This window comes from Bos indicus, chromosome 5 (genome assembly GCF_029378745.1).
Source record: "Bos indicus isolate NIAB-ARS_2022 breed Sahiwal x Tharparkar chromosome 5, NIAB-ARS_B.indTharparkar_mat_pri_1.0, whole genome shotgun sequence".
NCBI classification, from domain to species: Eukaryota; Metazoa; Chordata; class Mammalia; order Artiodactyla; family Bovidae; genus Bos; species Bos indicus.
This window is the reverse complement of record NC_091764.1, coordinates 32,012,648-32,038,228: the sequence shown is the minus strand read 5'-3', so window position 1 is coordinate 32,038,228 and position 25,581 is coordinate 32,012,648. Positions and strand designations below refer to the sequence as shown.

At 44.7% G+C, this 25,581-nt stretch overlaps 2 protein-coding genes across 3 annotated transcripts; one reads left to right on the top strand and one right to left on the bottom strand.

Annotated features, from left to right (window-relative positions):
* The first annotated feature begins 1,966 nt into the window (after positions 1 to 1,966).
* Positions 1,967 to 4,575, top strand: LOC109558378 (testis-specific H1 histone-like). Its single transcript, XM_070789199.1, has 2 exons — positions 1,967 to 2,147; positions 3,576 to 4,575. The coding sequence occupies exon 2, from the start codon at positions 3,723 to 3,725 to the stop codon at positions 4,455 to 4,457; it is 735 nt and encodes a 244-aa protein (XP_070645300.1). The 5' UTR covers positions 1,967 to 2,147; positions 3,576 to 3,722; the 3' UTR covers positions 4,458 to 4,575.
* Positions 4,576 to 13,642: 9,067 nt separating this feature from the next.
* ZNF641 (zinc finger protein 641) lies at positions 13,643 to 24,438 on the bottom strand. Of its 2 annotated transcripts, XM_019960694.2 has the most exons (6): positions 24,313 to 24,438; positions 21,469 to 21,677; positions 20,757 to 20,848; positions 18,914 to 19,043; positions 18,179 to 18,292; positions 13,643 to 17,335 (listed from the first exon to the last, which is right to left on the bottom strand). In XM_019960694.2, the coding sequence occupies exons 2-6, from the start codon at positions 21,650 to 21,652 to the stop codon at positions 16,581 to 16,583; spliced, it is 1,275 nt and encodes a 424-aa protein (XP_019816253.2). In that variant the 5' UTR covers positions 21,653 to 21,677; positions 24,313 to 24,438; the 3' UTR covers positions 13,643 to 16,580. The 2 variants fall into 2 exon arrangements, with proteins under 2 accessions (XP_019816253.2, XP_070645299.1); XM_070789198.1 differs by lacking the exon at positions 21,469 to 21,677.
* Positions 24,439 to 25,581: the final 1,143 nt, after the last annotated feature.

Below are 25,581 nucleotides of genomic sequence, written 5' to 3'. Positions count from 1 at the left end.
AGCCACAGGAGTGAGGACTTCCTACCCGAACCGGTGGTCTCTGGAGTCTGAGACTGAGCCGTGTGAGCTTTCTGCTGTTTGTTTTTGCTGTCCCGGTTTCCAGCACAGTGGGATTTTTGTCCCTTCTCCTGCACTGGGTTTTCTTCGTGTTCAGCTTCCACCGTGGAAGCTTTCACTGAGTTGGGCTTCTGCTGTGCTTGGCGTCTTGACTCGTTGGGGCTGAGCCGAGATTGTTTCAGCCAGGTTAAACCTGAGTCATGGCATACAAACCATGTATGTCGGAGGAGTGTGTAATTTCCTCACTTCTGTCTTATCGCAGCAAAAATTTGAAGTGGCGGATGGACCAGTGCTATAGCTCAGTTTTATTGGCAGGCAAGGGAAAATACACCCTCACGGCATGAGGGTGGGCTGACCCAAAAGACACGAAGAGAAGCCCCTGGTTCAATTTTGGCTCCTCTTTTTATGTTTTTTCTCCTCTCCCTGAGCCTGCTCTATGTAAATTGCACTAGCCAGGAGGGCTGTTTGTTTTACCTGAGGTCCTCACTCTGGTCCTTAGACCTTCCTTTGTTCTATTTTCGCAGGCTTTTCCCTTGTCTTTTAGCCACCGCCATTTTGGACTCCTTTTTCCTATTCTAACTACCTAACTCTATGAAAGATGTCAACTGGCTTTCTTATCCTCTGAGTCATCTGAGTGGTGGTAGGGGCATTTGTTTTCTACCTCCCATTTTTAGTTATTCCTGTCTTATTTACAGCATACTTATACAGAAATCTATGTGAAATGAATGGTTATATATAAATAAAGATGTTTTCTCTTTTTTGTCATAGGTGTTGGTATTTTTTTTTCCATAGGTTTCCTTTCCTTTGATTTCAGCCTCAAAGGTTTCCAGTTTGCCTCCTTTGTAATCACAGGGGTATCAGTAAACATGGTTTTTTATTTGGTTCTTTCCTTATGATGATACCATTGCATGCAGTATCATACATAAAGAAAACAACCTGTTTTTACCTGGAATCAGCTGATACGAAGGTGATACTTCATTTATTTCCCTCCTATTCTCAAAGCAAACACTTCTGTGTTTTTCTTTTTCTCTGGTGGTTGCCCCTTCCTGTGACCACTGGCCTATGCAACCAGGAAGAATAGCCAGGCCAAGAGACTCTACAAATGGGAGAGATCTAGCACCATGTAGTTCTGCCTCTGCATCTGGCAGCTCTTCCTTGGTGCATTGTCCCTGTGCTGCTGTGTTAGCCCTTGCCCCTGGAGATCCTCAGGGTCACAGAACTCTGCCCTGATCGAAAGCCTTGGAAAAAGTACAGTGATTGCATATAAATACTCTTGACTCTGAGCTGTGATTATAAACTTCCCTCTATGTATTCAGCTGCTCAGTCATGTCCAACTCTTTGCAGCCCCATGGACTATAGCCCATCAGGCTCCTCCATCCATGGAGTTTTCCAGGCAGGAATATTGGAGCAGACTGCCATTTCCTACTCCAGGGGATCTTCCCAGTCCAGGGATTGAACCTGCATCTCTTGCTTCTTCTGCATTAGCAGGCAGATTCTTTACAACCAGGACCACCTGGGAGGCCCCTCTACTCCATAATGGAGATATATGGTGGTGGGGAGAAAAGGAAACCTAACATAGTAATTTTAAGAACTCAGGCCTTATAATTATGTAGAAAGTGAAAGTGAAGTCTCAGTTGTGTCCAACTCTTTGCAATCCCGTGGACTGTAGCCTACCAGGCTCATCCATCCATGGGATTCTCCAGGCAAGAATACTAGAGTGGCTTGCCATTTCCTTCTCCAGGGGATCTTTCCTACCCAGGAATCAAACCCAGGTCTCTTGCATTGCAGGCAGATACTTTACCCTCTGAGCCACCAGGGAATCCCAGAATTAAGTAGACTCAGGTTTAAATCCAAACTCTACCACTTAACTGCTGTGTGACCTATAACATCTGTGTCATTATAATGGCATCTGTCCTTCACAACTTTACCCTCATCTACATTTCCAGTCTTATGTCCTGCCACTTTCCTTCTCATTGTCTACTCTCCTCTACCCCTAGCACTTGTGTTTATCCAGGAACTACGTGGGACCTTGTTGGTAAAATCTCTGGATCCATCTCAGATCTAATGTATTGGAAGCTGTACTTTATGAAGTAAGTGCACGTTAAAACTTAACAAGCTCTGGTCTAAGCAACTTCCTGGAACTTTGATTCCTGGAAGAAACAATGCCACACTCCAGCCTATGACTGCTGATGATATGTGAATGTTCTCTGGAAAAGTATGATATGCTTTGTAACTTGATGTGTTCTTTGAATTATTCCCAACTAAACCGTGTCTTAAATTAGAGGTCCTTGAACAACTAGCTTCCTTGGTTGCCTTCATTTCCAGCCCTTTGAAATTCATCCTGCTATTTTCTCATGTTTTTCTGGGACTTTCCTTCTGAATCCAGAAAAAGCCTCCTCACCAGCAAGGAGCTTAAGCAGACTCAAATCAAATGCTTGCTATATATAATATGCTGTATTAGGTACAGCACGGGGTATAGAAATTCAAAGACTGACGCTGAGTGACCTTTTTATTTCATTGGAAAGATATACAGATCCAGAGTGAAATAACTTTTATGCTCCTTTGTCTATTATCACATCTTTGAATTTTTGCAGTATGGTGTGTTTCTGTGATGTTGGTAGGAAGGGATTATTAAACGTTTTTCTTAGATAAGGAAGTCAGGTTTAAAAATATTAAGGATTATTAATGTCATATGGCTATTAAAGAGCTAGGATATGTATTCGTATCTTCCAGCTCCAGTTTTTTTTTTTTTTAAATATTGTGCCACACTGTACCTTCTAATATCAAGTTAATTTACAGTAAAGAAAAACCATATAGGGTTACAGAAGTAATTGTGGTAATTAAGAGGAAAGACATTCTTTTACTGCAGGGGTCTAAGGAAGCTTCAGTGAAGGAGCATTTAGCAGGATTTTGAAAGACAAGCAGGATTTATCTGGACAGAGATGGGATAAGCAATCTAAGAAGAGGACAAGCAGAAAATCACAGTGTCTGTTTAAAGAATAATGATTAGACCAGTGTTCTTAGGCTGTTCTTATTTGTAATCTGGATTGTTCCAATCCAATTGAACGAGGCATCTGAACTGTGCAGGTGTGGGAACAGATTTCTTACTTTCATACTCTTGCACAAAATCCACTGTGCTGAGAGCCAGGGAGATATAACTGCATACATTTTCCTGGTGGGACCTAAAAATGGGAGTTTCTCGGCCGGGTTGTGTTTTATAGACTACCACAGCCACTTGTTAAAGGCAGTGTATTACTTGCGGGTGGTTGGCAACAACTTCTCTTCCTTTGTAGGAGAATGTGGGTAGATGGTGTGCAGGACCACAGGAAAAATAGTGACCTTCAGAAAGCGGCTGAGATCAAGATCAGTGAGAAGCATAAACTTAAGACCAGGAAACAGAACCCTGGATATTATAAAGGGGATTTTTCAGGTGTGCAGAGGCTCTGAAAATCCGAATTGGTTTAAGACCTAGAAGGAAACGGCGTCTGATTGGTTTTCCTTTTTTTTTTTTTTCAAAGTGAGAAAGGCCCCCCCTACCCATTGGGTCGGCCGCCCTCGTAACAGGACCTGCCTTTGTGACGTGGCCCGGCAGCCGCAGTTAATAAGCTCATACCTGGGTGAGTGAGGTTCAGAGCCAGTGGCCCCGCGGGAGCGGGAGCGGGGCCATGGCTGAAGGGGTTGAGCCCATGGACGAATCCCAAGGTACTGAAGTTAAAACCCAGCAGCCCACGGAAAGAGGCCTCGCGGGACCCCTGAGGCAGAGCTCGTGCTCCGTGCTCAAGGTGTCCCAGCTGTTGCTCCGCGCCATCGCCTCACACAAAAGGCTGACCCTGGCGGCTCTCAAGAAGGAGCTTGGAAATGCGGGCTACGAGGTGCGCAGGAAGTGCGGCCGCCTCTCGGGCGAAAGGTCCGGGTCTGAAGGGAAGGGCCTTCACCTCCGGGTGACCGGCAGCGAAGCCGCCGGCTACTTTAGGATCTGGAAGATTCCGAAGCCGAAGAGAAAGCCAGGACGCCCAAGGCTGGAGGAGGGCGGGCGCTCGCCGGGGACCCCTCTCGGGGCGCGGAACTCACGCAGGCGCTCTGCGCGCCGCACGGTGGCCAGGAAGGTGAGGAGGGGGCGCTCGAGGGCAGACTCGAGGAAGGTGAGGTCAAGGGCCAAGGACCTGGTGAGTTCCAGAACCAAGGAGGAAGGGAGGGCCAAGAAGGAAGACATCAGGCCCAGATCCCGAAATGCGAAGAGGCCAAGCTCCAAGGCCAGGGAAGAAAAGAAGCAGGACCCGGGGAGGCCGGTGAAACGGACCGTCCAGAGGCCAACGGCGAAGACGTGCGACTCGAGGGCTACTCGCACCAAGACTTCTGCTAAAGCTGAAGGTGCTCGGAGTGCGACCGGGACTCCATAGTGTGGGAGCCACGCCCCTTCCTCCAGGCACAGATGCCTTTCCCCCCATAGGCCCCAGTGAGAGCAGCCCCCCACACTCGTTGGAATGAACAAAATATATACAAGACCTTTCCACCGCATTGTGTGTGTTTCCTCTTTGCCGCACCCGAAGGGGAAAGGGTGGGTGTTGAGCTGAGACGTGTAGCAGAAGCCTGTCGAGTGAAGACAGAACAAGGTGTATGACATTCTGTTTCTGCTGCAGGAGCCAGGAAAATGCCTTTTAAAAGGAAAGAAAACAGGTAGAAGAAAGCCAGCAACTTCACGGGGTTAGAGGATGTGTTGGATTAATGTGAGACAGCCTAGCAAATCGAAATTGAGTTTTGGAGAGAAGGGCAAGTAAGGAGAGAAGTAGGGGCATCACTGGGGCAAGAGAATAGACAGCCTTTAGGTTAAGTGGTCCCACTAATCCAAAGTGTTCTTACTGGAAATTCCTTTTAGAAGACGACCTGTCTCCCGCAATTGATTGTAATGCGTTTGTAATTTTTGCCCTGATTTGATAATTGTTTTAACTTAGAAAAAAATGTCTTATATGTTAATCCTCAATTGAGTGACCGTGTGTGTGAAAGCATCTAGCACAAGGCTTGAGTCATGGTAGGTGCTTATCACAAGAATTATATATGAGTAGAAATGATTTGTGATAGAGCGATAATGTGCTACCACAGAAAACTATACTGCATCAGTACTTATTGAGACCAGGATCCTAGTCAAAGTGCTGCCACTCTGACCTTAACTAGGTTATTTAATCACTCATGGTCTTGGTTTCCTTCTCTGTTTAAAAAAATGCTGGAATTAGAGTAGGATTATTTTAGGTGATCTTAAGTGTCTGTAAAATGATAAGAGGGACTTAGACATCATGGTGTGTGCTTTGATTGACAAAATTCATTAAGGGAATTATCAGCTGGGAAAGTATTATCTCCTAGTGAGGAAACTACTAAGATATACAGAATGCATATCAGAAATAAAAGAAGATGGGGAAGGCTAAGTAATGAATAGCTAGATCTTTGCTCTTCTCAAAACACATGTGCTAAGCACTATATACCAAATTGGAGCAAATATATGATTTCTTTGGGTTCTCAAAGCAGGCATAAAGCGCACTATGAGAACAGTTCTCCTGCCATCGGCTATGACAGGATATAGAAATGGTTCCTTGGGAAGTGTACATATGAGTTTTTTAGAGTATACTTGACCAAACTTTCCCCAGAAAATTCTGATATCTTTTATAAGGGGGCACGGGATTTATATTTAAAACAAAGTTCAGTGATGCTAATATTCACTGACACCTTTAAATGAGGATCACTCCTTTAAGTCTATACAAGTAACAGCAAAATGCTTGCCCTGTATTTCATCTATAGATGATCTAAACTTTGAAATCTCCCCCTGCTATAGTTTTACTATGCACTTGAATTGTCTGTAAGAGGCAGAATGAAGCAAACAATCAGAAAATAGCCACCTGAAAAAAAGGCAAAGAGAAATATTGTCTACGGAACACAATTAGAACAGATTAATCAAATGCCTATTTGATCACCAGATGTTATTGCCCCTTTATAGTTGCAGGATGTTTTTACTTAAAGAAGAAGATCATCTCAAATTAGAAATCCCTTTCCCCTAAATTAGGATGGGAAGGACACTGGCAACAACTTGTTTTCTATATTTCCTAGGAATCTTCATGCTTCTCTTTGCATTATGATGTTTTTCTTCATGTAAGCAAACGTTATTAATCACTCAGTAAACTTACCAAATTAAGTAAATTATGTATATAATCTACATAGCTAACAATGGTCATTTCAGATTATTTTCATTGATAAGGTGATTTAGTATGACTGTACTCTGATTAAATATAAGGCATGATCTTAACTCATAGGTAGGTCATCCAGATTGTTTAGGTCATGATTCTAACATGTTTAGGTCATGATTCTCCATGGAGAAACTGCCAAGAATAGCTCACTTCATCAGTGTCTGAAAGATTGTGAATGTTTTGCTGAGAATAAAGATGGATAAAACATAATTCCCACTTTTTAGTGCTCACATTCTAGTGGCATATTTAGGTATTTAACTTTGGTCAGAGCAAATAGAACATCCCTGCCCTCAATTCTTTGTTTTCCTTTTATCTCAACTGCCTAGTGCAATTATGGTCAGAAAATTTTTGGTTTAGAGTTGTGATGCCATCTAACATCGAATATTCAGAGGTTGTTGAAAAAACAAATAAAATGGCCTTGAAATATATGGAAAAAAGTATAATTTTACTCATAAAGGAAATGAACATTAAAACAATAATATAACATTTTTAATCAAAATATTTGAGAACCTACTCTGTTGGTGAGGCTGTGGGGAAACAGGCACTCATATACAATGCTCAGTTCAGTTCAGTCGCTCAGTCGTGTCTGACTCTCTGCGACTCCATGAATTGCAGCACACCAAAGAGGAACTAAAAAGCCTCTTGATGAAGGTGAAAGAGGAGAGTGAAATAGTTGGCTTAAAGCTCAACATTCAGAGAACGAAGATCATGGCATCCGGTCCCATCACTTCATGGGAAATAGATGGGGACACAGTGGAAACAGTGTCAGACTTTATTTTTCTGGGCTCCAAAATCACTGCAGATGGTGACTGCAGCCATGAAATTAGAAGATGCTCACTCCTTGGAAGGAAAGTTATGACCAACCTAGATAGCATATTGAAAAGCAGAGACATTACTTTGCCAACAAAGGTTCGTCTAGTCCAGGCTATAGTTTTTCCTGTGGTCATGTATGGATATGAGAGTTGGACTGTGAAGAAGGCTGAGCGCCGAAGAATTGATGCTTTTGAACTGTGGTGTTGGAGAAGACTCTTGAGAGTCCCTTGGACTGCAAGGTGATCCAACCAGTCCATTCTAAAGGAGATCAGCCCTGGGATTTCTTTGGAAGGACTGATGCTAAAGCTGAAAGTCCAGTACTTTGGCCACCTCATGCGAAGAGTTGACTCATTGGAAAAGACTCTGATGCTGGGAGGGATTGGGGGCAGGAGGAGAAGGGGACGACAGAGGATACGATGGCTGGATAGCATCACTGACTCGATGGACATGAGTCTGAGTGAACTCCGGGAGTTGGTGATGGACAGGGAGGCCAGGTGTGCTGCGATTCATGGGGTCGCAAAGAGTCGGACACGACTGAGTGACTGATCTGATCTGAGGCCTCCTTTAAGTTTTATTAAAGTATAAAGGAGCTAGAGAAAGCTTTTGACATAGGCATCAGAAGGGGGCAGAAAGAGTACCCCTCTGCTAGTCTTCAGCTGGATGTTATATAGTCAGTAACAGTTTGTTAATGAAAGAAAGGAATGTTTTAAAACTCAGAATGGCATCAGGCCCCTCACCCATAAAATGCATTTTGGAATAATCTTGGCACCACATGGTTTATCCTGGGCCATAGAATGATTAACTTGAATCTTGTAGAAGGACAGATTACCATACAAATAGTTTCATTTACATAGATTAGGGGAACAATATCTGAATATAACATGCTGGTTTGTCAAGTAGATTCTGAGCCATAAGGCAGAACAGACTTGAAGACAGAGTTTGGGGTAAATGCATAGTACATTAGCATAGCTTAAGACAAATATTTCCATAAGAAAAATGCACTGGTTATCTCAAGGTTTGAGAATAGTTAACCTCAGGTGAAACCAGGTGTCATTATGGCAACACAGTATTTTAAGAGAAACCTTTTAAATTTGTATAGAGAAGGAAAAAAATACCACTAGTTTGTTTCCTCCTGCCGCTTAAAAGAGATAAAAATGTCTGACACTTGCAGGCTGTTCCTCCTTTTGGAGACCCCTGGCCTTCCTGCCTATTCCTCTCACAATCACCATCTGCAGTGGTTTTGGAGTCCAAAAAATAAAGTCTGACACTGCTTCCACTGTTTCCCCATCTACTTCCCATGAAGTGATGGGATCAGATGCCAGGATCTTAGTTTTCTGAATGTTGAGCTTTAAGCCAACCTTTTCACTTTCCTCTTCACTTTCATCAAGAGGCTTTGTAGCTCCTCTTCACTTTCTGCCATAAGGGTGGTGTTATCTGCATATCTGAGGTTATTGATATTTCTCCTGGCAATCTTGATTCCAGCTTGTGCTTCTTTCAATCCAGGGTTTCTCATGATGTACTCTGCATATAAGTTAAATAAGCAGAGTGACAATACACAATGCTAGTGAGAGTGTAGATCTCCATGACCCCAGTGGAAGAAATTTGGCTTTAATAATTTTAAATGCAAATGTCCTTTGATTCAGTGGAACCACTTTTAGGAATTTACTTTTTAGATATTAATGCATTTGTGTAAAGACTTATGTGCAAGGTATTTAATTGCAGCATTGCAATAACAACAACAACAAAAGAAAGTAAGGTAATGGCATTAGGGGATTGATTAAACTGTGAAACTTCCATACAGTGAAATAGTACACAGCTATAACGATTCTCTATGTATTATGACAAACTCCCCAATATAGATGAAGTAAAAAAAATTCAGGACACTGAGTATACCAAACTACCTTTTGTGTAAAGTGAAGGAAAATGTGTCTCTTTGCAACTGTATAAAGAAACTGGAAGGATACACAAAATCCTGTTTCTGTTGTGAGGGGAAGGTAATGGGAACTGTAGAAAACACATAGAAATAAAACTCTCTACCATATCTTTTCTTGTATTTGTTTTCAGAATCATATAAATTGTAACTTGTTCAAAGATAAGGTAGAAATTTCCACATAATTGTCAATTATAGCCTTTTCACTTATACAGTGGTTTATAGTTTTGGATGCATTGTTTCATTTTACTTCATGACAGTCTCTTAGATTTTAAGTGAAAAATCTAATGTTAGAAAATGTACAATTAGAAATTGACTTTTAACTGCAAATTCAGTGCTCTCTTCACTATAGTTGTAGTTGAGTAAGGCCTCTACAAGAGTTAATGTAGGGAAAGGTCAGAAGTTTAGAATTCATTTATACACTTGAGTATTTTAATAATTTAGCGATTTCTTGTAGGGAAAGATGTTCAACACATGGTGTGTGTGTGTGTGTGGGGGGGGGGGTTGTTTTCTGATTATGAAACTATTTCCATTTGTTAGTGGTCTCAATACAATAGATTTCTCCTGTTCTTCCTTTTCCTCTGGAGATAGACAGCAAGGCTGTCTGGTTGGACTGCAGATTCAGCCAAAACCTAAGTGCCCAGTAAGGATAGGAAGATAGGCCATTTGGGGAATTGATAGAGGGACACCATGCTGAAAGGGGCTCAAAGAAAGCCAGAGGATTTGGAAGAGAGGGACTGAAGACTGGCTGAGGGGGTGTTAGCATGAGTCCTGTCAATGCTAGGAAAGACATCGATATGGTAAGAAGGAAGTCAGGATGTCAGTAGTCCACTGGAGTTGGTGGAGAGGACAGGCCCATCGATGAACAATCACAGTTGTGTTTCTCCTCCTCCTCTTGTCAGTTCTTTCCCTCTTCCACGTTTTGGTTAGGGGAGAGGCTAGACATGTCAAAAGCTTTATTCCAAGTGACGGGGGGGGGGGGGGGGGGGGGGGGGAATTAGGAGTGAATGCAAAAAAATAAGGAAACACATGGAGCACAAGGCAGGTTGGCAAACAGCCTGGCTGGTGTTCAGAAAGCTACAGAGACACATCACCCCTAAGCAGTAGGACTGAAGCTCTTGAAGGCAACTTCCATGGAGAAGAGCAAAGCCCTTGGGGTGTACCCAGTGCCTGCAGAATGGTTTCCTGCCCCCATCCCAGTGAAGCTCCATGGGTAAAAGGCCACGTCAGTGGGTCACAGGCTGGGTGGTTTCCCCTAGGCCAGCTTTCCATTTTCCCCCATGTTGTTTCTCATCCTGTCCTTTGATACCCTCTAGCAGATGCCCATCCTCTTCACCATCAACGGTGAATGTATCTGGTGGACTCAACTGTGCTGGTTTCTTCTGGGTCCCCCCAAACTTCCAGTACTTGTGAATTTGTCTGGGAGGTCAATTCAATCACCACCTCAGGTTCCAGACTTAGGCTCAGCACTCTAAGGGTCTCCTGAGAGTGGGTCAGCACTTAATCAACCCTGAGATGGAATGCCTCCTTATGTTTGTGTGCAAGGCCCTTGTTCCCTGACCCTTGGCCTGGCCTCCTCAGCACTCTGCTCCCTCAGTCTCCAGAATGTGTTGCATCCCCAGATGATGGAAGTGACATCTGGGAGCCAAGGCACTAGGAGGAAGGTGGGAAGACCTAACATGGGTACCTTAAGGTGTTTGTTTCAGGAAGGGAAGCAAGGGGGCTCCTGCATGGCTGTGTGACTCCCCCTAGAGCTGTCTGGTGTTCCCCACTTTGTTGTATCAGGAAAGAATGGAGGGGAGAGGAGAGGATGGAGAGAGGAAGTCAGAGACACAGCCAATACATCCTTTATTCAACTGACAAGGACCATGAAGAGTAGATTATAGATCTCTATAGATAGAGATGAAGGTCCCTGGTTGGATGATCCATAGGAAGTTCACTGTCCATCAGAGGGAACTAAGTCAGACAATAGCTAGAAATCTGGAAGGCATTAGGTAGTTAGGCTGGATGGCCAGTGGGTATACAGTCCTGAGGCTGCCTGATGCATGGTGTTCTGAGGTATGGCAGCAAAGTGCTGGCAAGGGAGGGGTCAGCTGAGAAAGATGCTGAGTGTAGGGACCATGGCCGTACTCAGTCCTCCAGGCTTGGGACAGCCCACACCTGGCACATAGTAAGCACACAAAAAATGGCTTGTAGAATTGAAGCTTCTTCTCAGGAGCCAAAAAGGACAGGAGGGGACTGAGTTTTGGAGACTGCATCAAGGGAAGAAGAGTCTGTAGGGAGGGTGTAAGGGGCCTGGGTTTGGCAGTACAGGCAACCTTGGCCTCGTCCAGATGTGGGAAGGTATGTACAAGAGAGAGGCGTAGAATAGGGTGATGGTGGCTGAGCTGCTACAGCCAAGCCAAGAATCTCAGGGAAGAAAGGACCCTTCTTAATAGGCTTGAAGATGACAGAAAAGAAGTTGGACAATAGGCAGAGGTACAGGTAGCAAGTAGGCTCACAATAGAATGGAACTGGCTAGAAACTGGAAGAGAGAAACTACAATGGAAGGGTAGGAATTGGGAAAAACAAACGCCCTTGGGAAGGTGTGGCATTCCCCAGGAAAAACAAAAGAGAGAACCAAACCAAATTGAAAAAGAGAAGTGGGAGTGAAGAGTGGAAGAAAAGCTGTTTATTGGACAGAAGGAGGCAGTGACAGGAGAGAGGCAGAGCCTGAGGCCTAGAGTTTCTCTGCCTTAGGAGAGAGGAGCTGATCATTTCCAAAGAGACTGGGGTTCATGCTAACCTTTTGACCTTCCAGAGCCCCAAAGAGGTAGCAGGTTTGCAAGGATCCTCATGGGTATGTCTAGGACAGAGGGTGAAGGAGGTATCGGGGCCAAGACAGAATCTTCAAAGCAGAAAAATGCATTTTTTATATAGGCATTGTGGCTTAATTAGTTACAACCTCTACCTAGTAAACAGTCTAGGTTCAGATTTCATGTCATATCTTACTAAATGAGCCTGGTCTCCTCCTATGTCCTGGGGGTCTCTCTGATCCTCCTGCTGCCCTTGCCCACAGGGTTGGCCAAATCATCGTGAGAAATCCTTTGCATGGCACCTTATTGGTCTTCAGTGCAACTGTGAGGTAAGAATACTTGGGTCCTTAAGGGCTTGAGACAAATGGCCTTACTCTGCCTCTGTGCTGAGTAAATGCCCACCCCTTTGCCTCCAGGGAAACTCATATTAGGCCTGAAAAAGACCAGATAAGGAGGACCATTTCTTTGGATGTCCATTTTTATGTTGGATTTACCATCTTTGAGATGTCTGCTCCTTTTTGTCTTTTTAGATTTCTAGACCAGTGAAACCTCAGTACCCGTTTTAGAAGCTCCAGCCTCAACCAATTACAGAAGCTTAGTAGCTACCCCACCACAATTTCTGAAATTGGTGACTAACCCAGTTCTTTTTCAGACTTAAGGTTGGTGGGATACCTTGGGACTCAAGAGGAATTGAACTGAGGAACAACTATCCTAGGAGTTTGCAGAAAATAAATCTAAGAACATGGGTGTTAAGATTCCATCTCTCCTTATTTGAAAATGGAGAAGGCAATGGCAACCCACTCCAGTCCTCTTGCCTGGAAAATCCCATGGATGGAGGAGCCTGGTAGGCTGCAGTCCATGAGGTCGCTAAGAGTCGGACACGACTGAATGATTTCACTCTCACTTTTCACTTTCCTGCATTAGAGAAGGAAATGGCAACCCACTCCAGTGTTCTTGCCTGGAGAATCCCAGGGACAGGGGAGCCTGGTGGGTTGCTGTCTATGGGGTCGCACAGAGTCGGACACGACTGAAGTGACTTAGCAGCAGCAGCAGCAGCTATTTGAAGAGGGTGAGGAACCACTGGTTAAAATGGAATCTGGATCTCCTAGCCATTGGTTCCATTTGTTCCGTCCCGACTTGGGTCCACATCAAATACCCTGAGAGGCAGGTTAAAGACCAATTGCTGGATTCCATCCCCAGTGTCTGAATCAGTTTGTCCAGGGTGAAAATTTACATTTCTAAGATAACTTCTTCTAGGTGATGTTGATGTTGCTGGTCCAAAGATTCATTTGAGACCCATAAATTTTGCCATCTCAGAATCTCTAAGGGATCCACGGGAATAGATTTCACTCTCTGTTGTTGCCAAGCCCTGCTCACCCTCATCCAGAGCACTCAACTGAACAGAGCTGGAAAGAACTTGTTCTCTGGAACCTCTGGTTCTGAGTCAGGGCTCACTTTGCCCTTGATGGAAACAAGAAATAGTGATTTGATTGTGGGAGTGCTGGAAAGGTGAGGATTTTATCCCAAATTATCACCTCTTTGCTCCCTGAATGCATAACATCATTTTAACAAGAAAACTTTTCCTTCTTCCACTATCAGCTGCTGCTGCTGCTGCTAAGTCGCTATCAGAGCTACAGCTTAAAATGTAGATAGCTCTGGGAAAGTCAACCCTTTGGCTATAGTCTTCATTGCAAGGGATTCTTTGCAGAGATACCCTAATGGGGTGGAAAGGCAGGGATACTTGGGCTCTGAATAGGGTAGAGGCACCACACAGAGGAAAAAAGGTGACAGGTTACTAAAGACAGACTTCCCTATTTTACATTTTGTCCAGAGAGAACACGGAGACATTTTTTTATTTAAAGGGGATAGGGTAGGGTAGACATGTGGCAGAGGGAGCTGGGAGGAAGATGGGAGTTTTCCCTGAGGGAAAAATGACTGAAATCTCTTTACCCAGCTGGTGGCTGTTGCTTATTTTATTTTTTGTCCAAGGGAAGTGGTGTTGGACGGAGGTAGAGAAGACAGTGGTACAGCAGAAATGACCTAAAAGGATGCCCCTTCTGCCAAATGCCCTTAGACTCCACGATGCCTTTCAGTTGGGTGCTGAGTGCACCTACACTTTGGGGGCTTCATTTTCCCTCCTTAAAATTACAAGAGATCAAAGGCTGGAGGTTAACACCTGGTTTTTAAGAGGTGTGATCCAATGGTATGGAGGGTCACCTCATACAAGTCTTTAGAACAAGGTTTGTGAGAAACTCGATTTGTCACCAAGTCATATACATTTTTAAGAAAGCACAGAGTGTAAGCAATACCATTCAAATCATTAAAGACTGAACACTCTCCTGATATCCTACTGCCGCTGGTATCTTAGTCCTTAAAATGTTTAGAGATCCTTGCCATGTAATTCTTGACACAAATATAGAATGACCATATTGGATCAGGGTAACTCCTTCTCTTTGACCCCCATTTAGTGATTCCATGGATGGGCTGTGACCCTGCTGAATGTGTATGCAAAACTGAGTGAACTACTACTGTCTTTTCTTCTCAAAAGTGAGTTTCTGTTTTTTATCAGATTCTCAAAAGGGTCTGTGATCCAAAACAGGTTCTGGACAATGCTCACATAGAGCTGATTGTGTTAATGTATGAGGTATAGTGGAAGGTAAAAGAAATGGCACATTCAGTTTTGCCAATGGAATCCAGTATTTTCCTACGCCCTGGGGTGTCTCCTAATACTGATCCTAAAATGCTCCTGTCTCAGAGGACCTGGGACAAGGATGCCTTACAAATGGCTGGCCATTTTGCTCTACTCATAGGAACATAAGCAAGAGAAGTGCATTCTAGGCAAGATGGGAAGGCTGCCCTGAGCAGAAGGGAGGTAGGGGCTGGACTGCTCAAGTTATATCCACTGTAAGAAGCTATGATTCACTCAGTTTTTCCTAAGCAAGTGTAAAAGCCATTAAACTAGATTGTTGCAGCTCACTTCCTCGTCTCTCTGGTTAATTCCACCAGCTGTGGTTGAGAAACAAGTGTGTTAAGGAAAAACCAGAATCTAAGCATTAAAGAGAAAATATCCCACTTCCATCTTCTTCGCTCTTCTCCCTCCCTACCTACAAGGTGCTCTTACATACAAGGTAATTTTTAAATTATAAGACTGGTATTAACACATTATCAATAAAGAGAAACAATGACCAATGCATTGAACAATGTTAGAATACTTATACAAGTTAAGAGTCAGTGCATTTTCCCAGAACTGGGAGGAGAACCAACCAGAAAGCTTATTACCTGCATCAGCCAAATAGCTAAGCCACAGCCATTTTCCCTAAAGTTCTATTTAGGGGAATGAGATTGCAAGAATAACTCTGCCCTTGATGAGGCAATCAACGTCAAACAAGAGTGACGACAACAATCTGCAAGCACCGTGACTCCTGCTGTAACTTATCAGCACTTAAATAAAGACCCCCAAACCCACTCAGCACACAGCTGCTATATGCACCTGACTTGAAATTAATAAGACATAGCTCACCTCACAGAGGATGTCTCTCTCTCCACTTAGGCAAAAAGAATCTGTGGCCCAGAGATTCAGACCTAGACTTACATATCCAAGTTGTCTTGATCTCAGTGATCCTGGGGAAGGCTGTATACCTCAACCCCCAAAACTTAAACCTTTCTACTAGGGCTCCCTTAATCTCTCAGCTTGCTTATTATCTTGAAACAAAACAAACCAAAAACCCCATACAATCCCCACTACCCTCATCCCCAGAACACAGCCCCTAGAAAATCTAGCTTATACAGTTTGCACTTGGCATGCTCTCTTCAAAGACCCTGCACACAGATACACAGACACATAAAGACACTGTAAAGAGGAGAGGGGTCTGTTCAAGGGAATGAAGTATTTTTCTTCTGTGTGGGCCTGGCTTACCTGGGGGTATAAGGTCCATCTCTTAACACTGTAGCGCGATCTCTCAGCTAGATATATGTATATGCAGGATGAAGGGAGCAGGAACAGGGGGTGAGAAGGTTACTGTTTGTTTTCAGCAGGTGGGGTGAGAGGTGTGGATGTATATTCAGATGATTGGAGTAGGGGTGATGGGCCCACACAGGAATGAGGTCTGCCCCTCAGCTTTCATTTGGATAAAAAAGGGGGCTCTGGGTGCCTGATCACTCTCTGTCTCCTGTTTCCTTATTACTCTGTAACCCAGTGTTCGCCAGTGTGGTTCAAGGAGTCACCAGTTCTGTGAGATGCAAGACAAAAAGGATACTGAGGTCAAATAAATTTAGGAAATACTGCAGTAAGAAAGGCTTAACCATTTGCTCTAATGCATAAATTTTCGAGCCTTTAATAAGCTAGTATGTGTTTTCTCTCTCTCTCTATATATATAGACAGAATATTTATGTTACAGAAGCATGATACTCAAAATATTTAACAACTGGTATGGCACAGGCTTCCACCAATCAGAATGGGCCTTAGCCACAAACTGCTGGTACCACTGTACCTGGAGAACGGATTCAGGCTGAATATCAGCCCACCCAGTAAGCAGCATTTCCCAAAAGTTTTGCCCAAAGAACTCTACTTTGTGTGGCATCTCACAGAACTGGGGAGAAAGGCTCTGGCTAATGCTGGAACTGCATCTCTCTAGGGATGGGGCCAGGACTCATGATTCTGACCACGGGGGTACAGGAGAGGGGGCAGCTCTGGCAGAGATTCCTGGTAGCACCGGCTGACAGATGTGACTACAGCTGCAGCAGAAATAGATTTCAAAAGACAGACGTCCCTCTGTCCCAGCTGCTCCGGGGACTCTGTCCCTGGTGGGTCAGCAGGTGCCTGTCCAGGTGATGTTTGCGGCCGAAGCTCTTCTCACAGCGTGGGCACTGGAAGGGCTTCTCCCCGGTGTGTGTCAGCCAGTGTCTCACCAGGTGGTGCCGTCGGCCAAAGCTCTTCCCACACTCAGTGCACACGTGGCACTTTGGCACAGGTGGCGCACGCTGTCGCTTCCTAGCCCCAGGGCTCTCTCCAACCTCTTGGCCCTTGCAGGATTTGCCATCTGCGTGCACTCTCTGGTGGCTGGCTAGATGGGAGTTGCATCGGAAATTCTTGCCACACTCAGGGCACCTGCTGGGCTTGTCATGTAGGTGGGTTTTCTGGTGTCGGATCAGGTGATGTCTTCTCCCAAAGCTCTTCTCACACTTGAGGCAGCTGTAGGGCCTCTCCCCAGTGTGTGTCTGCTGGTGCCTGGCCAGGTGGGAGCCCCACACAAACTGTTTACCACACTGGGGGCACGTGTGTGGTCTTAACAGGGAATCCATTTCTGTGCTACACAGAAGGTTTGAGAAGCTGTCTTCCTGAAGAAAAGGTGGGCCTAGGAGCATGCCTCTGGAGTTTCTGGGCATGGAATCCCAGTTTGCATCCTGCTCTGGGTTCCAGAGAACAGTATCTTGAGACACACTAGATAACATTCTGGGAGGCTCTGCTTCTAGTTCAGGGGTATCCCCCTCGTGCTCACTTCCGTCTCCTGTGGAAAAAGGAAAATACAGACCCCAAGAGGTGAGTCACGAGGAGCCCAGGACTTAGTCACAAATGAGGCTGTGTGATGCCTATTAGGGTCTAAACCTCACCCCATAAGGGCTGAGAGAACAGATTTTAATGTTGTACAAGACAGTGTAACAGGTACAGTGGTTAAAGCTTAGACTTAGGAGACAGATACCCAGAAAATCTGTTTTCCCACTACACTTCTGTAGGCCTTCATGTCTTCTTCTGCAAAATGGGAATAATTATAAGGTAGATGTTGTAAGACAGATAGACTAGTACCTGCATATGTTAGACACTATTAAATAGTCCATGCTATTGTTGTTATCTATTTATTTACTATTATTTATTTAGCACTTAAAAAAACTATTAATCACCATCACCATGAAGAGAGGTGAGGAATGGTCTGAAATCACTGGCCAGGTGACACCTTGTCAGCAACACTGGAGACATTGTGGAAGGCATTTCTACAATGGGTGGGAGGTTGAACAACAACAACTAACATTTATTGAGTGCTTACTATGTGCTTGGTACTGTTCGACTATGGTAACATATTTAAATCTCATAATAATTTATAGATGAGGAACTCAAAGAGAAGTTAATTATTTTTCCAAGGTTCCACAGGAATGGTCCTAGATTCAGATCCACAAAGTTTGGCGCTAGAGCCTGCCCTCTAAATTATTATGTTACAGTCTTGCTTTTGAAGAAAAAGATCTCTAAACCATTCAATGCTATAACTGTCTGAGGCAGAGGAGGGGTTGGAGGGACATGTAATGATAAACCTCCAAAAGGGGCGAAGGTCGCGGCTGAGTCTATCATACATCATCACCTGTGTATGTGACCTTCAGAATGTCCCTCTCTTCTAAGTCTGGGGGGTCAGGGACCCATTGTTCTTCTCCTCCTTCTAGTTGAGAAAGCATATCCAGTTTGGGAATTGGAAATCCTGACCGTGGGAGAAAAAAACAGAGATGTCAGTTTATTCAACTGTAATTTTCATTTCTGAAAAAAGCTTTTTCCTAGATTATTCCTTTGAACTCTATAGATAAAGAAGGCCAGATACAACAAGCCTTTCCCTCTCCCCACTCCCATTTCTGTTAAGTCCCCTCTTCTTTCAGAAAATCATATTCTCTTTCCAAGTGTTCTCTTTTGTGCAAATTTCAAATACTTTCAGCTCAACTGTTCTTTCTGGTCCTACCTTCACTTAATTAGCCCTACTACAGCTGTCTCACCCCCACCCCCACTCTCATCTTTCCTATATGGTTTCTGAGTTTCCAACGACTCAGTTCCACTTCTTAGGTGTCCTTCTCTCTGAAAGAACCTCCCAATTCCCAACCAAGAATTGCCTAAAGTTCTCTAATAATTCACAGCATTTTGTTGTTGTTTTTAAAAAAGTGACACTTCTATTCTCTTTGGATTAACCCTAGTGCTCTTTCCCTAGTGGAAACCTAGACAGATTTCCTGCCAAGAAAAGAACCCCAAATGGACACTATGCAACAGTCCCAGAGCAGATGGCTCCACTCTCCTAGAGTACAGTCATTGAGTGGCTGGGGAAGGTTGTGCTTACTCAGGGAGACCACTATCCCACAGTTTTCCTGCATGACATATTCTCCATAGAAGTCTGTTTGAGAAGGGTCCAGGCTCCTCCACTCCTCCTGAGAGAAGCACAGTGACACATCCTTGATGGTTACCAGGCCCTGAAACAAAATGCAGCATCATCTGTCAGCAGCTGTTCTTTAAGGAAAATGGGGTCTCAGTATAGAAGGCTAAGGTGGTAGTAGAGGAGAGGTGGCAAGAGAAGGTCTAGAAAAAGAACTGCCCAGAGGTTCCTGGGCAGGGAACATGGTTTTGGTGACGAGGAAAGGGGTAAAAGTAATGGTCAGGGTGTGAGCAATAATGTCTGTAGAGGAGATTCCCAAGTTGGGACCATGAGAAGTTGGAGGCACCACAAACTCATTGGTCCCTCTGTGTAGTTACAAATGTCTACCCAGTCTCTTCTCATCTGCCTTTCTTGGACTATTCTTGCTGCCTTTCTTCACTGCAGAAATTGTGTACAAGTTCCTCCTTTCTCTACTTGACCTTTCCTTTCCTATCTGTACAAAACAATATGGATAAAATATTCTTTCTGGCCTCCTCCCCCTATTATGCCATGTCCTTATCTTTTAAGGCAGCAGAGTCTGACAGTTAGGAGCCCAGATTCTGGAGCCAAATGACTCCTAGCTCTGTCACTTACATTAGCAGTATGACCTTACACAAGTGCCTTAACCTCTTCCTGTCCAATTTTCTTGTCTGGGGATAACTGTGTTTCTCTCAGGGTTAAATGAGTTAATGTACATAAAGCACTCAAAGAGCAGCAAACATGGTAAGCACTCTGGGAGTGTGGATACTACAACTACTATTATTACTAACTTCCCATGGCTCTCCCCTTGCCTTCTGAATCTAAACTTGTTTTCTGTCTCTGGTGCTGCCCCTCTTCATATCTTTCTATCTTTTATTCATGTCCATAAATGCTCCATCATCCACCTAATCCAGTCTACTTTATGTTCTTCCAAGCTTCCTCCAGGTCCTCTTTTCCTAATCTTTCCAGATTTCTGTTTTTAAATTTAAAGTAATTTATTTATTTTTGGCTGTGCTGCGTCTTTGTTGCTGTGCATGGGCTTTCTCTAGTTGTGGTGAGCAGGGGCTACTCCCCAGTTGTAGTGAATGGGCTTCTCATTGTGGTGGCTTCTCTTGTTATTGAGCTCGGGCTCTAGGGTGCACGGGCTTCAGTAGTTGTGGCACTTGGGCTTTGTTGCCCCATGGCATGTGGAATCTTCCCAGACCAGGGATCAAACCTGTGTCCCCTTCATTGGCAGGTAGATTCCTAAGCATTGGACAAACAGGAAAGCCCAAGATTTATTTCTTAATAAACATTAATGAATTTTTCTTAAATTCTCCCTGTGGCTAGCATAGCTATCTATTAAAACAAAACAAACTCAATCTGTAGGAATTTTCTTCTTCTCATCATGCCTCCATTCATTTTTCAAAAGGTTATAAGTTCCTTAGAAAGGGATAGAATCTGTGAAGATATCAGACTAAATACCAATAGTGATCAAGTGAAATGACAAATTAATTAAATGAAATGAAGTAAAAGTCACTCAGTCGTGCCTGACTCTTTACAACCCCGTGGACTGTGTAGCCTGCCAGGCTCCTCTGTCCATGGAATTTTCCAGGCCAGAATACTGGAGTGGGTAGCCGTTCCCTTCTCCAAGGGATCTTCCCAACCCAGGGATCAAACTCAGGTCTCCTGCACTGCAGGATGATTCTTTACCATCTGAGCCACCAGGGAAGCCCAATGGAATGACACAAAGGCTACAGAAAGGCAGCAGTGATGAGACCTTGAGAGAGGCCAAGAGAAGAACATAGCCCACCTGTGATCCCGCCGCAAGAAGTGCAGCTGCCATCTCCCAGTCTCCAGTGCTCCCTTCTTGGGGAATGGCAGGAACCCAGGGAGTGGACTGAGCTGGTGAGGGGAGAGAGGAACCATTAGAGATGGAGCATCCATCTTTTTCCAGTTACAGCCTGGGACCTATTTTAGTGAGGCTTAAGCGTCGTATTTTTCCCCTATATCTATGTCCACTGGTAAGACTCAAATGCATAAATGTACTGTAGTAGAAGAGACCTTCCCTCAAATGTTCTGAAAGGGTACTGAGTGGTTTTTAGTAGAGCATTTATGTCATTCATTTCTATTAAACTAGCTGTGGTTTGAATTTATATTATTCAAATGTAATTTTCATCTTGTAAAGTGCATTTTACTGGGTGTGTTTTCCAGTGGCAGTCAGTGTTTCTGTCACTTCCTCTGTCTCCCATATTTGTTACCACTAACCGTGTAACAGGTGGAGGGAGTGATTATGTAAGAAATGGGAGAAACCCAGTTACATGGTTTGCAGAATCCAGATGCTTCTTATATTTTTCTGACTAGGGCCTGTAAGTTTTTTCTATTTCTGTGGCCTAGTCCTGGTACTAACTGTGCTGTTCACTCAGTCCATGGCCATTGGGAGATTTTTAATTCTACTTTTTCAATAGAGATTAGAAGATTATTCTCTGCATTGTGCTTCCCACACACACCCTATGGGCTCTCACCCTTCTCCTGAAGGGACTGTGGCTCCTCTTCAAGGTCACAGCATAGGTGCTCCAATGGCCCTGGAGCTGTTCTCCATGGCCCCTCTTCCTGGCTTCCCCTTTCCACCTGGGGCTCTGCTCTATCCACCTGGACATTCATTGACTCCCATCCTGTCCCCAGGGCTGCTGTCTGTTCTGAAAGCATTTTTGCTGCAAACCCAAATTGTGACCTGGAACAAATTCATATCAGTTATGCCCATGACAATGAAAAGGGGTGATAATCCTAAGGGAGAACAGTCCAGGGATAAAAGATGAAACTGGATAGGAAGAGCTTGATGGAAGATAAGTTTTATGTGTTCCAATCAACTGAACCTGAGCCAGAAATGAGCAAGTGCTATATAGTAAAGTCACTAATGGTTATTTTGGGGACCTCATGGTTGGCAGAACTTCATTTAAAAAAATCCTGGAAATTCAAAAGCTATCAATTAATTTCAACCATGGAAAATACTTAATCTGGGAATCTCAACCACTGAAAATAAGCAATCTGGAAATATGCAGGAGGGAATGCAAACAGATTTGCATTCAACAAAAATGGAGGTAATCCCACATAAGATTTTCTGCCACAAACTCCATTCTCATCAGTTTAGAATGAAATGATTACTATAGGTATTAATCCTAGTCAAATGGTGTATTTCTCATAAGGCTGAACCAAATGGTGTCTTAGAACAAGCCTCAACTAAGAGACTTACAACCTATCATTCTGTTGTTGAAAATCAGAACTGGTAGTAAATATGGTGGACAGATCAATAACTTGAAAAGCAGATGTAAGATTCTAAAGCAACCCTAACAGATAAGAGAAACTGTTGGCAGTGAGGAGCTATGTCTAAAGAAAAAAAAAAAAAAAGAACAGAAAGAATTTCATATAGGTAGAAAAAGGGGAAACAGGTGTTGCTAACATGACCCTGGGGTGAATAACAGCCCTGTGATTTAAGACACAGCAAAGAACCTGAGACACATGATAGAACCAGTCAGATCTAATTATAAAAACATATTCAATGTTAAAGAAGGATATGGTGAAGCCACAGTATATTCCATCACAAGAAACAAAAGTTAAGAAAGGGATGGGAAATATGTCCATTAGGGAAAAGTTCAAAACAATGGACCTAGTCTTCTCTTGCCTTGGGAAGAAGGCTCATGAATGATGCTGCCAATGAATAAAAAGAGAGATGTTTTCTTTCTCTATGTAGATCTCTTCTCTTGATTGCAAGAGAATAGATTTAGGTAAGATTTAAAAATTCTTAATAATCCTGCAGTGCACAGAGTTGAAGGCTCTTTGCTCTGGACCTCTTCGGAGCACGACAGTTTGTGTTGTGATAGCAGTCTCCCTGCCTTACAGCAGAGAAAGCCTATAAGACTGTGCAGAGTCACTTTTTGCTTGGCAACATCATATTTTTGTGATTCCTATTCAATGCCCAAGCAATCAGAGCCAGTCAAAGTGTTCCAAAAACAGGTCAGAACCTCTGTAACTGTTCTGGCTCACTCACATTCATCTAATGACATTTACAAGAACCCAGAAGCCCGGAACAGATAATGACAAATGTCAAGTTGTTTATTTTCTTGCCTATCTGTCTTTGACAAAAGAGGTAAATGAGAACCCTAAGCTCAATGAACAGCAAGGGAACACATTCCCCTTTCATCTCAGATGTCCAAAGATGTCTCAGGGCCTCTTGGGAACATTCTGGACTGATTCCCAGCTTAGGAGGTTTCCTTTTCAGAGACTTCTCATGAGAAAGGAAAATTCCCAATAAAGCAATAAAGGGGGAGTTCCATTTTAGATTTCTCCTCTGAATTCCAGCCCCTGTGTTCTCGTCACTTCTAATATGTAAAGCATGGATTCCCCCTCTTTACCAAAGGTCTTCCTCATCCACTAGCTTCCTTGGAAAGTCCTCCCTCAGGGCTTTACCTCTAGGTAAATATCTGGACACCTGTCTGAGATCCATTTCTCCATCTCCCTAGCAGCAGAGTCCCTTGATAGGAAGCCTCTTTCTCAGGCCAGATGTGAGACTCTCCAGACCACTGACAGAAAACCTGTGGAAGAAATCTCAGCAAAGGAGGGGGCGAGTACTTGTCCTCAGATTGCCTTTGCTAAGATGTGCATGCTGTCGGAGCCAGCACCTGGGCAGTTAAGGTATCAGCCCTAACCTGGATTTTCCTGGTTCCAGGATGTACCTCAGGCCTACTGGAGTCAGGGTTCTAGAAGTTTCGTTTCCCCTTTTGCTTCACATATCTTAGGGGGGCATGGCACCTGCAGAAGTTGGTTTCTGCAGCGAGTGCTGTTGGACAGAGAAAGGGCCACGCTACTGAAATGAGTAGTAGCCCAAGGGCATAGGGACAGTCGCTGTCAGAGAAGCCTGGCCCCGTTCCCGGGCAGGGTGTGGGCGGGACGGGTGCCCACTCCAGAGTTGGGTTGCTTCATCCCTCTTCGTCTCCGTGCCCCGGGAGAGGGTCAGGTTTCAGAGAACTCGAGAGAGAGGCAGAGCTGGAGCAGGGGAAGTGAGGTCAGAAAACAGGTTGCCCGTGAACTGGGACAGGAGCAAGTGAAGAAAAAGGAGCCACGGGGAAACCTGCGCGCGGTGACAGCGGCGGGAACCCGCGGGGCCTGACAGCGATGACGCTGGGGACGAAGAGACAGGAGAGGGGCGGGCACAGAATGTCAGCGAAGCCGAACCTGGGAATGGCAAGCGACCCAGAGGCCGCGTCGACCCTCCTCCCCGCCCCCACGGGTGACCGGCCCCACTCGCCGCCAGGGGAAGCCAGGTGTCCCTCCCTCCAGCGGTGACTCCCGCCGGCCCGGTCCCAACTCACCCGGGTCGGCTTGGCCTGCAGCCCGGTGTCTCCCTCCCGGGCGCCGGCTGCCCCTCCCCTCCGCCCTCGCTTCGTCGGAGCCGGCGTCCGCGGAGCCAGCGACAGGCGGAGACGGTGGCCCGGCTGGTGCGGGTGGGGCGGGCACAGGAAATCCCCGCCCGCTTCCGGGGCTCGGCGGCCGCGGCGGCGCTAAGAGGGGAGGGGCCGGTGCAGGGGACGGGCTGCGGCTCTGGCGACCCCCGGCCGGCCCAGCCCCGCACTTCAGCGCCCGCCACCCCGGGGCGTCGCTGGCCCGAGCGCGCGGATCCCGGCTGAAGGTGGTTGCTCAGCCCCGCCCTCTCCCTGACTGGTCATCTTCCCTCCCGGCCACTCGGCCCCCCGCCGGGTCCTTTGCGCTTGGGTTCGTTAATTACTTTGACATTATAACAACCGCTGATTATACGCCGGCAATCGCTATGAGGCTGATTTCTAGAGACAACGGTCTGAATTCTTCAAGGAGCTCACCTTCTAGGTTTCAAGAAAATGACGATGATGATAAGGGGCTGAGAGAGCGCTGAGGAAGAGTCACTAATTCTGAACGAGGTTGACTTCACCCAAGACGTGTGTCTCAAGTAGGCCTTGCGGCTGTATTGTCCAGTTTGCGAAAGCCACCAGCCACAGTCCAGACAGAGGTGTGTTGTAACATACGCACCAGATAATTCGGAAGACAAAATTAGCGAAATGTACAATAGCTAATAAACAATATTTTGAATATGTTGAGCTAAAATGTTTAAATTCACTTCACCTACTTCTTTTAGCTTTTTAAATATGGCTACTAAGGTGTTTGTATATGCGGCTTACGTATTTCTATTGGACAAAGCTACTTCGAAACAGTAAGATAGATTTGACTGGAAAAGATGAGAAAGGGCCTACAAAACAGAATAAACAGACTAGTCTTAGAATCTGTTTATAATCTACAAATCGCATTCTTCGTCATCAGAACAATTCTATACAATTGTATTTTATAGGCTTAACAAGTGACTCACTTAAGATCATAGGGGACAGACATTCCTTTAATATATAGTTATTTTTGCTATGTGCCAGGCAGTGTAACTAAATCCTGGAAGTCAAAGATCCCAAAGAAATTGTCTGCCCCTAGATTCAAAAACTCGGTCTGTGGAAACACATGTTAACAAATATTTGCAAAAAAATATAACAGATGCTAAAGTGGAAGAGTATACTTTGCACTAGGAGCAAAGAAGTAAATGTGCATGGGTGGGAGGTCAGAGA

What these genes read in the sequence shown, in the direction of transcription:
- LOC109558378 (XM_070789199.1), top strand. Translation starts at nt 3,723, where the DNA reads ATGGCTGAAGGGGTTGAGCCCATGGACGAATCCCAAGGTACTGAAGTT.
- ZNF641 (XM_019960694.2), bottom strand. Translation starts at nt 21,652, where the DNA reads ATGCTTTCAGAACAGACAGCAGCCCTGGGGACAGGATGGGAGTCAATG. An exon ending in ACAGTCCCTTCAGGAGAAGG is followed by an intron (nt 20,849 to 21,468) that starts GTGAGAGCCCAT and finishes TCCCCTCACCAG; the next exon opens with CTCAGTCCACTCCCTGGGTT. An exon ending in TCTGAAGGTCACATACACAG is followed by an intron (nt 17,336 to 18,178) that starts GTGATGATGTAT and finishes CTTTTTCCACAG; the next exon opens with GAGACGGAAGTGAGCACGAG.